At 34.4% G+C, this 13,446-nt stretch overlaps 7 protein-coding genes across 7 annotated transcripts; 2 read left to right on the plus strand and 5 right to left on the minus strand.

Annotated features, from left to right (window-relative positions):
- Positions 1–149: 149 nt before the first annotated feature.
- NRM1 (Nrm1p) lies at positions 150–965 on the minus strand (the record flags this gene model as incomplete). The annotated part of the gene is made up of 1 exon (XM_001647295.1): positions 150–965. The coding sequence occupies one exon, from the start codon at positions 963–965 to the stop codon at positions 150–152; it is 816 nt and encodes a 271-aa protein (XP_001647345.1).
- Positions 966–1,876: 911 nt separating this feature from the next.
- RAD14 (DNA repair protein RAD14) lies at positions 1,877–3,086 on the plus strand (the record flags this gene model as incomplete). The annotated part of the gene is made up of 2 exons (XM_001647296.1): positions 1,877–1,903; positions 2,016–3,086. 2 exons carry the CDS (start codon positions 1,877–1,879, stop codon positions 3,084–3,086), a joined length of 1,098 nt encoding a protein of 365 aa, XP_001647346.1.
- Positions 3,087–3,148: 62 nt separating this feature from the next.
- VPS27 (ESCRT-0 subunit protein VPS27) lies at positions 3,149–4,993 on the minus strand (the record flags this gene model as incomplete). The annotated part of the gene is made up of 1 exon (XM_001647297.1): positions 3,149–4,993. One exon carries the CDS (start codon positions 4,991–4,993, stop codon positions 3,149–3,151), a length of 1,845 nt encoding a protein of 614 aa, XP_001647347.1.
- A 712-nt stretch (positions 4,994–5,705) lies between these two features.
- On the minus strand, positions 5,706–6,473 carry ROT1 (Rot1p; the record flags this gene model as incomplete). The annotated part of the gene is made up of 1 exon (XM_001647298.1): positions 5,706–6,473. The coding sequence occupies one exon, from the start codon at positions 6,471–6,473 to the stop codon at positions 5,706–5,708; it is 768 nt and encodes a 255-aa protein (XP_001647348.1).
- A 466-nt stretch (positions 6,474–6,939) lies between these two features.
- CLN1 (cyclin CLN1) lies at positions 6,940–8,565 on the minus strand (the record flags this gene model as incomplete). Its single annotated transcript, XM_001647299.1, has 1 exon — positions 6,940–8,565. One exon carries the CDS (start codon positions 8,563–8,565, stop codon positions 6,940–6,942), a length of 1,626 nt encoding a protein of 541 aa, XP_001647349.1.
- A 2,187-nt stretch (positions 8,566–10,752) lies between these two features.
- On the minus strand, positions 10,753–11,685 carry Kpol_1018p20 (uncharacterized protein; the record flags this gene model as incomplete). The annotated part of the gene is made up of 1 exon (XM_001647300.1): positions 10,753–11,685. The coding sequence occupies one exon, from the start codon at positions 11,683–11,685 to the stop codon at positions 10,753–10,755; it is 933 nt and encodes a 310-aa protein (XP_001647350.1).
- Positions 11,686–12,048: 363 nt separating this feature from the next.
- BBP1 (Bbp1p) lies at positions 12,049–13,302 on the plus strand (the record flags this gene model as incomplete). Its single annotated transcript, XM_001647301.1, has 1 exon — positions 12,049–13,302. The coding sequence occupies one exon, from the start codon at positions 12,049–12,051 to the stop codon at positions 13,300–13,302; it is 1,254 nt and encodes a 417-aa protein (XP_001647351.1).
- Between the last annotated feature and the right edge of the window lie 144 nt (positions 13,303–13,446).

The following is a 13,446-nucleotide window of genomic DNA, read 5'->3' on the forward strand; positions in this document are numbered from 1 at the left end:
AATTTACACAATTATTTGTGCCGTAAATTTACTTCTATTTTTGCTTGAAGTTGGGTATTAATTATGAATGCAATAAAACATTGAAATCGAAGATGCATATTTCTATTCACAGAGTTTTAAATTTATATTTGTTACAATCGACAGCAGAATTACTGTCTATTACTAGTGAATAAAGAAATCAATGATTTTGCAGCTTTTACACTCATTGGTGTTGTCTGGATTTTATTATTGATAAGTACCTCTTTCTCCTTATATGATTTTGATGAAGGAGTTGTTAGAAGGGTAGTTTCATTAAATGCATTATTTATACTATGACTATGAGCTTCACTCGATTTATCAGTGCAGCTATCATTAATAACAGAAGCTGTTGATAGTCTTACGGGGGAACCTATCGATGAATGAAACTTTTGAAATGCAATTGGATTATTATTTATTGGTGGGAAAGATCTGTCATTTGTCGGAGTAAATTTCGCAGGGTTCTTATAAGAACCATTAGAAACCAATAATTTTCTCCTTTTAACAGTTCTTTTCTGTTCTTTTGATTTGTACTGAGAATAACGAATACCACCAACACTATTCTTGTGTTTTTTTTTAATATCTTTAAACTTTGAATCTATTTGGTTGGTAATATACTTGTAATATGCAAATTGTAATCTTATTTGTAATTTTTTTGACAATTGACCTTCACTTGCTCTTTTGAACGCCGTGAATGAGCCACCACTAACCACATTCTTATCATCTGCTTGCTGAATATTATTTAAAAATACAGAAGGTGTAGTTGGAGTCAATTGCTTTGTATAAGGATCTACTGGTGTTGGTGATATCAACGATTTTATCGATGGTAACGTAGTATGCACATGCTTTGAGTTCTTCAACAAGTGAATGTTATTTCTTGTATTCAGAATACTCAATTTATTGACCTGAAAATTTGATAAATCTTTTAATGGCAATCTTCCAGTCTCCATCACTCTCTATAACCTGAACTATTCAACGCCTTATTGTTACTTCAACTATATCCAAAACACACAATATCCAGTGTTTTTTTATCAAATATATGAACTCAACTAAAATACCACTATCTGTTATATATACAAAACTATATCAAGAGATGTAAATATCAATTGCTTAAACCACCCAAGAGGTATTCTGTTATATCTTGAACAACCTTCGTTATTCTGTTGTTGTAGTACTCTTTCTTTCTCAACTCACCTAAAACAGAAAAGTATAAATATCATTAATCGGTTCGAAACCAAAAACCAAAAACTAAAATTGATATCTCACTAGAGATTACTATTACAAACAAAGCTTCGAAACTATAACCTCAACTGTCATTGTTGTTGTTGTTCCTGTCGTTACCTGGCCTGGTCTGGTCGATTCGATTCAGTTCGAAATGCTTTTGACAATAATTGCTTTTTTTCTTTTTTTTCATTTTTTTTCACTGGCAACAATAGACCTTCCATTGTTTACCTTTTCCCGTAAACGAATAATACGCGAGAATAAATTTTATTTGTTCGATATCGCGTCATGTGGTCACGTGATTTGGCGATAGTGGATGATGTAACAGAAGAAACAGCCTAAAGTTGACTAACTGGAAGGGTATTTCTGAAAACTCGATCTGTTGTAGGATTTGAGGAGTGGAGGAGGTGAGAACAGACTGTGACAATGATTACAGATTCTTCTTGCTGTCTATGAGGGACCCTTCTTTAGTTTTCGAATGAGGTTTTTCTTCTTGCATGAGCATAGCTTCATTAGCGATGAGGTGAAAAATTTATTAAATCAATGATTCTTGACTATTTATAAATATCATCTAACATCTTGATGTATACTTGGTGGTACTTTGTAACAACCGTTGGATTTAGTAGAGTAGACATCGGCGATGGATACTAGCAAGCAAGCTAAACTGGTATGTTATACTGGGATTCCTTCCTTTTTTTATTCTTTTTTTTTTTGTGGGTGAATGATTTGTTCTATGATTACTAACCATTTTAATAAATGCTTTTATTTTATATATCCAGGAAGCTAATAGGAGAAGGGCTATCGAGAGATTGAAACAAAGAGGTATACTAAAAGAAAATGAAATACGGAAAATTGAGGATAGAAACGTACCTTTGAGTAAAATTGTGCCGAAACCAGTTGACAATGCAAATAAGAATGTACAGCCCAAATCAGTGACAAAAAGTACAACTACAACTACACTTTCAACAGTACTGCCACCTATACCATCTCCACAATCAACACCAACAGTATCATCTAATAATGTTGAGCACACCTCTTCAAAGAGACCACTAGATAAGATACGACCTACTATAAGGACAAAAGATTACATAGAATATGATTTCTCTACTATGAATAACCTAAATGGTGGTTACATTAATCCCAAAGATAGATTAGATAATTACGAATCATTTGATGATGACGGAAACCCAGTTTATGGTTCTAAAAAACAAAAAACTTTGGATGATTGGAAAAGAGAACAACAAGAACGTCGTCATATCTATGAAAATGCCCCTCCCCCTGAACATTTCTCAACTGCACCGAAATGTGTCGAGTGTAACATCAATATTGAAATGGACCCTGTGCTACATGATGTGTTCAAATTACAAGTTTGTAAATCATGTGTGAAAGAACATCCTGAAAAATATTCTCTATTGACCAAAACTGAATGCAAAGACGATTATTTCTTGACGGATCCAGAATTAAACGATTTAGAATTGTTCCATAGATTAGAAAAACCTAATCCACATTCAGGTACTTTTGCAAGAATGCAATTATTTGTAAGATGTGAAATCGAGGCATTTGCATTCAAAAAATGGGGGAATGAAGAGGGTTTAGATAAAGAATGGCAACGTAGAGAAGAGGAAAAAGTTAAGAGACGTGAAAAAAAATATCAACAAAATATTAAAGAAATGAGACTGAAAACAAGAGCCCAAGAGTTCACAAATCGATTAAAATTGAAAAAATATGGTAAACAGCATACACATCAATTCAGCAATGCCATAAACAATGGGAAAGACGAAGATGGTCATGACATAATTAAAAGAAGATGCATTGATTGTGGGTTTGAAATAGAAGAGACACCTATATAAATATGATATAAAATAATATAGACATTCTTAAATATAATGTTTGGTTGATATCATCATCCTATTTACAATTCTAGAAGTAATTCCTCTCTTGAGGGTTCCGACTCTTGGATGATTGCATTTGATGCATTAATATCTGCCACTTCACTTGTCTTGGTATTTGGCACAGTAGGAAAATCAAAGCTTGTTATATTAACATTTTTGGTGGTATTAACATCATCAGTCTTTACCGCGCCCTCAACTTTATCCATGTCTCTATTTTGGTTCGGAGACTCTTGTTGTTGTTCAGTAGATATCATAGCACGTCTTTCTGTCATATTCTCTGTCAAGGATTCTTCCTCAATTGGATATGGGGGCTCTGATGCAACTGGCTGAGCATCTGAATTAATATTATTATTAATAACCAAACCATCTAGGCTATTAATTGCCGGCTGTGGTTTGACTACTGTAGGGGATTGGGTTTGAGTTACATAATTATTAGGATTTCCCATTGGTGCCGCTGCTGCAACAGTTCTTTGACCTTGTTGCGGAACTTGTTGATAGTATGCATACGGATCAGATGGAGTTTGCTTAATACTAAATTGCTGATTTATATTAATAGCATTTAATTGTTTTTCTAATAATTGGTCATAAATATTCATAATATCAGATATTTTACCATTCATCTCTATCAAATTATTGTACTTTTGAACTGTATCATTCAAAGAGCTGTTTAACTTTGGTCTCGAACGGATAACTTTTTGATAAAGTGACTGTAATTGGGTATCCTCTAGTATTTCGAAGGGTGTTTTAGATTTCATTTTTTCTACTAAAGATGCAAACAAATATATATCATTTTCTTCATTGGAAGTAAGATCAAAGCCTTGAGGTACCTGTGGTTGATAATTTTGAAGTTCTGGTAATTGTTGGTAGTGTTGCTGCCCTTGTTGTTGATTCTGTTGGTTAAATACTGATTCTCTTCTTATCTTCTCTTTTTCTGCCTCTTTCAAACTAGCTGCAATAGCTGCCTTCAATTCAGGATCATTTTCATCCTCACCAACTTGAGGTAATACTACCGTTGGTTCTGGTATATGAGGTATAATAGGTTCGGTTTTAGAAGATTCTCGTAACGATAGTTCAATAGCTTTCCTTAATTGTTCTTCCTCATCATACTTTGAGTCATATTTAGAGCTCTTTCTTCTATGCTTCTTTTTTGTCTTTTTAACGTTGGATTTTTTACTGTCATAGTCCTCATAACAATTATCACATACTCTGACCGAGTCATATATACCTAAATCTGGTAAAGGAATGTTATTTGAAGAATGATCTTGACAGAAGATACCACCACATGATCTACAATGATGTCTTCTGTTCAATAACGAAAATTTCTTTGAACATATCATACATGCATCCGAATCCATCCATTCTGCAGGTGTGCGTGAATCGAACAAAGCCAAATTAGAATTTGATGTGTCTAATTCTTCTGGGAAACGAATACCACGGTTTACTAATTTTTCATAAACTTTGGTGACACTATTCAACTGGGAATCGTTCTTGAAAGCTAAATATAACCCATAAACGATTCTCACTACCAACTCTTTAACCTCTTCATTATCATTATTCTTCAAAATTGTATTTTCCATGGTGTCCATAAATTCTCTTGAACAAATTTCCTTTATGAAAGAAATACCACCATTCTTAATGCATACATCTACTAACTTCCAAGAGGACAACTGGGTGTTAGGATTTGACTGAGTACTCATAATTCTCTTTTTTAAGCATCTCATACCATCCTTATGTGAAATTCTTTTTGATCTAATAGTATCTGAAAGTTCCAAAGCCACTGGCAAGTCTAATTCACCATTTGGAATACTCTCACTAGTAGCTTTTTGAACCAGTAATTCAAATTCAGAAACTGATAAATTCGACATATTTAACTTAAGATTCCAAACTTCTGTAATGATTCGATATTAGCAATTTTGAGTAGCCCTTAATATAACAAAAATGAATCGAAAAACTCTATTGTTTTACACCTAAACAAACCAAACAAAAAAAATTTAGCCTGGTATATGGATATAAATATCGATGATAGTAGTGTTGGATGATTATTTAATTATCTTTCCTATTATAAATCAAGTTTACTTATAGGGGTTTAGCTTATATAGGATGTGTGTCAAATATCAGAAATTTTAATAGTGAAAAATTAATTAATGGCTTAGTGATGCAACAAAGAAATGATCACGTGATATCTGGATATATGTAATAAAGATAAATCGTTGAAATTAGCAAAGAGCTTCAAGACTGTTTTCAATTAAGCATTCTGATTACACTAATATTTATTATTGAAAACGTATAAATGTTCTTTTCATAGATGTATAAAGATTTTTGATCTCATATATATATATACATATATATTTAATCGAGAAAGAAGGAACTATAATGATTCAGCGGAGAGATAAATCATTAAAGATAAAAGGAAAAGTGAAATCGGTTCCTGATATAAGTTAAATTATAGAGTGTCATTTCAGTTGATCTTATGCTAGGTTTTATGATGACAATGATTGTAAATGTTCCAGGTACAATTCCTACCAACCTCTAGAAGGAATAGGAATATAGTTGCTAATTTAAGATATAATTTTTGGTTTAACTGAATAGGAAAAGAGCTGAACCTACACCAATGACACCAGTGCATACGTACCATAGGTATGGAGATACTAATATACCGCTGTATTTCTTGGTAGCCAACTGTTTGTGTTTGTTTTCCAAGTTTCTTTTCACTATTTGCCTTAGAGATCTTTTGCTTACTGAACCTTTGCCAACCGCATCGGTAGGATCATTTGTAGCTGTTGGATTCAAAGTTATAGTTGGTAACATCATTGGAGGTCTATAAGCCAAATACAAAGGTTGTAATGGTGAACCATCAAATTGGTTCAATTGTAACTTGTAAATACCATGGTAATCATCTATAGAAATATCAAATGATAAAAAGGTTTCAGATTGGTTATATCTTGAATAAGTAGAAACACCATCATCATTGCATGGATCACTCAATAACTGTCTACCATCTACTTCAAATGGAGTTAATATCAAAGTACCGTTAGTCAATATTTCATATTTACCATGCTGATAGATTAAAACTGCCTGTGGACATCCAATATTTCTTGGATTCGCGACTACTCTATATTGGGCCTCTTCAAAATAACCATCCTCAGTGAACGAATAAGAAATACCTGGCAACGCAGGTTCAATTAGCAGCTCATCAACAGGATCATAGAACCCAGGACCAGTGAACACTTGATTAGACTTCGATGACCAAGTACCTGACAGTGAAGCTGCATCATTATCACCAATAGCAAAATTGAACAAAATAACGGCGTTCGCCAAAAAGGGCAGCAATCTCATCCCAAACATAATTAAAATTCAGATATATATGTCTTCAACAACGTTCGACAGATGTATTTGAACCTTGATATCCCTTGTTGTCCAGCTATACAACTCAAATAAATCACAAAACTAACCTTCAACTTATCCTTAGTTTATGGTTAAAGTTGTTAAATTTGGCTTTAAATTGATCTGAATCGTTCAATTTGCATGAAAGAATATGTTCGTATATAGTGATATGTATTTGGTGACAGTAAAGTTTAAAACAAGGACCAGACTGAACTAGACTGGGGTGAATGGAAACCTCATCAGACGGTGAGCTGATCTTCTAATCTATGGGCGAAACATTTATGATTGTTCATTATATATTAAGATTAATGATTATGCTATAAATAATTAAATGTAGATATGCTAGGAACCCGTGAGGGAAGGGAAGGGAAGGGAAGGGGAAAGAAATAAATAAATACGAAATGAATATTCAAAAAGATATTGTGTCTCAGTTCATGCCGTTGCTACTAGAATATGCAAATGAACCTATTGAAGATCTGTCACTTGAATTGCTGCTGTAGCTCAAGTTGTGTGGCGATGAGAATATTCCGTTTACTATTCGTGGTTTCTGTTGACACTGTTGTGGGAACGGTAACATGTTTTCTTTATTTGAATCACATTTCTTATAGATTGGGTTTTGTTTTATGCAGAGTACTTCTTCATTAGCCATGCAGTTTCCATTGGCCCCTCCTGGTCCTGCCCCTCCTCTTTGTACTTGCGGAATGCTACTTAGACTGATGACACTACCATTGGTGCTATTATTATCAATTATGAATTGGCCAAACCCATGGTTCTGTGGTGTAATTGGTGATGACTGTTCAACTGATGTACTGAAAACACTGTTTTCGGAAAATGCACTCGTGTTTCTCAATGGTGTTGAACTTTGTGTTGAACATGTTGGTGAATTCATATATGCAGAATGGTCGAAATAACTACTATTCATAGAAATATTTCTTCTACTAACATCCATAGAAGTTGCCAACTGTATCTTTCTTTGCAATTCTGTGTGATAGTTAGTGACATTATTGATGAACTCGTTGATACCATCATGATCGTTGTATATTTCATACAATGAATTTGGTGTATTCACTACCGCAGTGATAAATATTTTTAAAATCTGTAATTGGTTATCTTTACTTGGTACTGGTGTCATGATTAATGGACCTTGTTCTTGCATAGTGAATTGTCTGATCATTGCAAAAATACCATCAGAAACCTCGTGGAGCTCGAATTTCAAAAGATCATATTGCCATGTTGCTAAATCTATTAGAAACCTCTTTAGGTGAATCAACTGAATTTTCATCTCGAGATCTTGATCTTCAACTACCATTTCCTCGCTATTGGAGTCTTCAACAGTAGCATCACTGTCTTGTGAAGATTGTGATTGTCTTTTCTCTGAAGAATTTTTTTTGGCTTCTAATTGTCTTTTATATAATTCATACTGTATGAGACAGTTTTCATCTACATTTAAGACAAAGTCACTAATCATTGGTTCATAAACTGTCCAATCCAAAGTATTCAGAATGTGTCTTTCCATTTGGATGAACATCGATTCGTCGAATGAATCTGGACCACCACAGTAATGGACTAGTTCTGATAGTCTTGGGATCCTTGCCCTTTTAGTTGGACCATAGAATCTACCACCTGTCGGCACACAGACGTTGTTGATAATATGATTACACCCACCCCATGTCTTTGCAGCCAGCCATAAGCATGTAGTCACCACGAATTTGGCTTGATCTCTTAACACAACCCTTTTAGAACAGTAACGATCATATAGCCTAGCAGCATGGTAGAAGATACCATCTGAAACACGACTCATAACTGATATCTCATATAGATACGTGATCAGGACGGATCTAGTTTGGAAAGGGTTCATTTCAGGTTGTTGATCTATCAATTTAATATCAGGCTTATATTTAGCAGATTGGTTTAGTATATTTGTGGAAATACTTTGATGGTATTCTTGGATCATTTCATAATGAGCTAATAATTCAGTATTTGATAATTCAATTGGGTAATATGTTTGTCTTGCCGTTACGATCAAACCTGGCTTGACTTGATTAACTGTCATTTTAAATAAAAAATTATAGTATGCTTAATAAAACAATAAAAGCAGGCCAGTTATTATAATACCGATGGTTGATCTATCAATTTTCCCAATGATGCTTTACTACAGTAGACCTGATTAACTTTTCGACACTACCTCTCTATATTTTGTATAGATGCATATACACACATATATTTATGAATCTATATGGATGGATAGGCTCTTTATATTTAAATATATATATATATATATATATGATAAGTGATGATTAAGAATCAGTTAAGCCATGCAAAGTAATGAATTGACATCTTTCAAATTTTCAGATTTAATATATACTAGTTGAACCATTAAGATCAATTGTGCTTGCGTGTAGCAGTTGTATAGATGAATAATCTTTTTAAGGTTAAAAAAAACACACTGGCTTTGTTCCCATATTGATCAGTAAACTAGGAACCAGTCATTTCAGTAGAGGGGTATAGGTATCTTAAATCAGAGATGGGAAACTATTCAAAGCAACCGTGAAACTAAGTATATATTATATGATGCATCTGCGAAAACACCAAACGCAAAAAAAAAAACTAGATCATAATATTAGCATTGGCATTAGCATTGGCATTGGCATTAGCATACCATAGAATACCATATCCTAGATTATCGTCGCAACGAGACTCAAGTCCAAAGGGTATCATTCCATAAGAGATCAATCCCAGAGCTGGCGAAAGAAATAGAAGAATACTACAAATTCTAAAGAAACAAAGTATGGGAATAATATTTAGCTTACCGACGAACAAGACAGAGAGACACCATCTCTAAAGGGACACACATCTGAAAAAACATATATACTACACACAACGTTTTCTTTTCTCCATGAAAACAGAACCAATATAGAATTTAAAAGCTGCAAATTGAAGAAGAATAAGAACTGAGAGCTCAATTGAACCAAATCTCTCCCACTCCTCCATCTAATATCTTGACCAAAAACATGAAAACGCCAAACCACTAAAAAGTATATATCAACTGAATTTGTATCATATTCATATCATCACGATCCAAAAGAAGTTGGAAAGCATATAGCAAGGTTTCTAAAACAGGAACCTGACCATCCAGATACAAAGAGCATACATAGTCTTTAGTATACTCGTTCCACCAAACACCAAACATTTTCCTGACTAGCAATCAATGAAAAGCATACAGAGAGAGAGAGAGAGAGAGGTTAAAACTGTAAAGGTTTTTTCGTTCTTTGGATCAAGAAGAGTGCTGTTGCATTATCATTATCGTTATCGTTAGAACTATCACATCAATCAGATCCAAGGCAGCTTTGCTGCCTCCAACATCAATTACTACTTCACGATGAAATAGTTTCGTAGTGGTTAATTGATTCAATGGTTCTTGCAATGACCAGTCCAGCAACCACAGAGAGAGAGAAAGGTATATATGTATTCGCGTTTTTACCAGTTTGAGCCTTAGATTCTTACTTCATTGTCATTGTCATTCTTAGAGACCCACCAAACCAAACCAGTCCACTAAAGTTTCTTGTTTCTTGTTTCTTGCGTTGTCCAACTTGCAAAGAGTTGGTTAGTTGGTATGATCTGGGTTGCATTCATTGCTTTGCATTGCACTACAACCACAACTGCAACTACAACGCCAATGAAAAATTTTCCACTTGGCAAGAGAAAGTGCAGTAAACGTTTTGGTTCAGCTCTTGAAGAGCTGTTGCAATTGCACTTGTAACAGGGTTGGTGAAGTGTATGTCCCACTTGCCTTGTAGAGGAATTAGGTTTTAGTTCTGTCTTGTCTTGTCTTTTGGTGTGGTATTCGTACTGGGTTTGGGATTTCTTGGACGTCTGGTGCTGTTGCTGCTCCCTTGAGTACTAGAATAGAATGGAATGGGATGGGTTGGGTTGGATTGGTTTGGGACTATTGGCCATATTTAGTTCTGGATCAAAAATCACACACACACATTTTTACAGTTGGAATAAACTTTCAGTCTAAAGATGATGATGATGGATGGTATCGTCAACTTGTGGTAAAACCTGGACATATAAAGGATCAACAATCTCTAGTCTTGATGATTCATTATGTTCATTCATTTTTGGTTTAATAATATTTATTGTATCTTTCTTGGATTGATCTGATCCATGGTGGCTTGGATAATGATATGTATGAATTTGTTCATTCATTTTGTCTCTTGCATTGAGTGAATAAGAAAAGTTAGGAAAAGTGCCATTGTTGATCTATTGAAAGTGGGTTAAAAGTTGCAATGGAATAGTCATTAGTCATTTTTTCGCTGGGTTTGTACACCTTCAATTGTACCTGTAATTTATTATATATTGCTCTTTCACAAATGTAATCATTTAATGTCTTTTCAATCCATGGATTACTTGTGGGTATCTGTATCCATTGAATCACAGTTCTATACATTATATCACAAGTAGAGCAAATTGCAAAACCTGGATATCTCGTCTTAGTGGCACCAGTGATGTCATCAGCATTGACGTCTTGATCAATAAAAAAATACCTAGAGTACCCCCTTGGTAATTCATAACTATGGATTAATTGGAATGGTGTTAATGAATAACAGTTCAGATATATTCTGGTTTTCTTTGTCAAATCATCATATTTCCTGACAATCATATTAGCTGATCTTGTCTGTTCGTCATACAAAAACGCTGTATCGTGAACATCATCGGAATACATCAATATATTCCCAACCTTTCTTTTATTTATAGAATCATAGATATGTAAAATTGCTGTCTCACTCTCGCATATTAGAATTATACCAGATATCCAAATAACTTTGCAATAAGATATATTAAAGCCAACTTCCAACACTACCTCTGTATTGAACTTCAATCGTTTCCCAATTTCAACTGAATCAATACAGGTGTCAGGAAGTTCAATCGAATCACATATAATAGAACTTCCAAAACTCCATAACACCTTTAACGTCTTCTTCTTGTCGTCAAATCCAACTTGAGACCTTGAAATGTAACGATTCTGACATTCCCACTGGAAAACAACTACTGGTTCACCAGAACCACTCACATATAACAATTCTAGCCTTGTTACATCAGTCAATTGGATCAATTGAACAGAATACATATCATCTAATTTGATCTTGATCAAATTAGATGATTTAACCATGGTGTATCTTAACGTATAATCAACCAATTTTTTCCTGACAAAAACTTAGAGCTCTATACAAACAATATCAGCAGACCTCAACCAGACCTCTTTAAGCACTCAATCCACCTCTGATCCACAGATATACCCACCATTTCATCTCATCTCATCTCATCTCATCCACTTTTATATATTCGAAAACCTTTAAATATATCGAACTTTCCAATGTAAAAGCCGAAGATTCTATAATTTGACTATATAAACAGACAGATGGACCAAGTTTGTGTTGATGATAACGATCAAACAAAGGGATCAGTTGGCATATAAGTGTAGATAGGTTTGTTGAGGAGTTTGGATTGGATTGGACTGGACTGGACGGCAGAAATGGGTAGCCAGAAGAATTACCTTTCGGATGATAGCACTGGTGGTGGATTTGGCGTATTGTTTAAATGGACCAAGGATGCATTATTTGGATCTAGGATTACACCAAGCAGGAAGTACAAGGAATTTGCACAAGATGATACCAATTACAAGATAAAACGTAGTGTTGGTAAGAGTGCTGTTGGTCGTCGATCGAGGTCTAATTCGTGGTCAGGTCTCGATTCTTCTTTTTATCAGAAATATGATTTATTGGAAGATGAAGACGAAGACGATGATGAAAAGGTATTTGGAATGCCCTCTCATCTTGTCGGTAGTGGTGGTAGTCGTAGTTGTAATGGAGATGATATTGTTGGTAAAGCAGTGCCGTTTGGGCTTGATTCTCAGAGAAGAAAACGATTGCAGTCTCTGCTGGATCCAGTAGATTTGCATCCTATGCGTGAAGATGTGGATACTTTTGCAAACAATTTGAAATTCCACAATACTAGTAAACTAGATTCGTTTGACGATCTCATGCAAACACCTAGACAGGATAAAGAGTTTATTTCTAAATTGTTTGGGAAGGACACTGGAAACGAACCAGAACCGATGTCATACAGGCAATTTCCTGGGAAATTCCCATCTCCTGGGAAAAACCCAACTTCTTCTACTAAGATCAAACAAGTTGATCATACCGATGAATATTTACAATTGTTAGACAAACTGGATAAGAATAGTAAGATGATAGATTCATTGAACAGAGAAGTGCAAAACAAAAAACAACAGACAAAATTGCAAGAGTCTAACTATAAGAATAAATATATGCAAACGAGGAACGAATTGATCAATGAACTGAGACATTCCAAAAAATTATATGACAATTACTACAAACTTTTTCAAAAATACCAACAATTGAAGATAATAAGCAAAGAGTCCTTAGAATTACAAAATAGGATTCCTACACTCGACGACAGACTTGTCAATGAAACATTGGTAAAAGATAGAAAAATCAACGAATTACAAAAACGAATACAATCATTGCAGATAGCAAATGAGAACCTAACGACACAAAGAGAAATCGATATTCTAAAGTATGAATCAAGGATCAAAGAATTAGAAGCAAAATTGATTCTACAAAATGATGTCCATTCCCAATTTCACCATAGCACTTCCACATATAACAACAATAATGAATTCCTGAATACAGACTACGATATAGATACCTTGGACACATCCTTCTCGCGGCATCTCAACATCAACAATACCAATTATAAGCCATAGTTGTAATCATAGAATTGGGAAGTGTCAGCGTCAGATATCTGCCCCCTTCGCACTCTCCCCTGCCACCCCAGTTGTAACACTAAATAAAATACACAGATTCCAATAGACACATCCTCATCTTTATAAGATGATCAGTAAGTATTC

Source organism: Vanderwaltozyma polyspora, genomic scaffold (genome assembly GCF_000150035.1).
Source record: "Vanderwaltozyma polyspora DSM 70294 KpolScaffold1018 genomic scaffold, whole genome shotgun sequence".
NCBI lineage: Eukaryota > Fungi > Ascomycota > Saccharomycetes > Saccharomycetales > Saccharomycetaceae > Vanderwaltozyma > Vanderwaltozyma polyspora.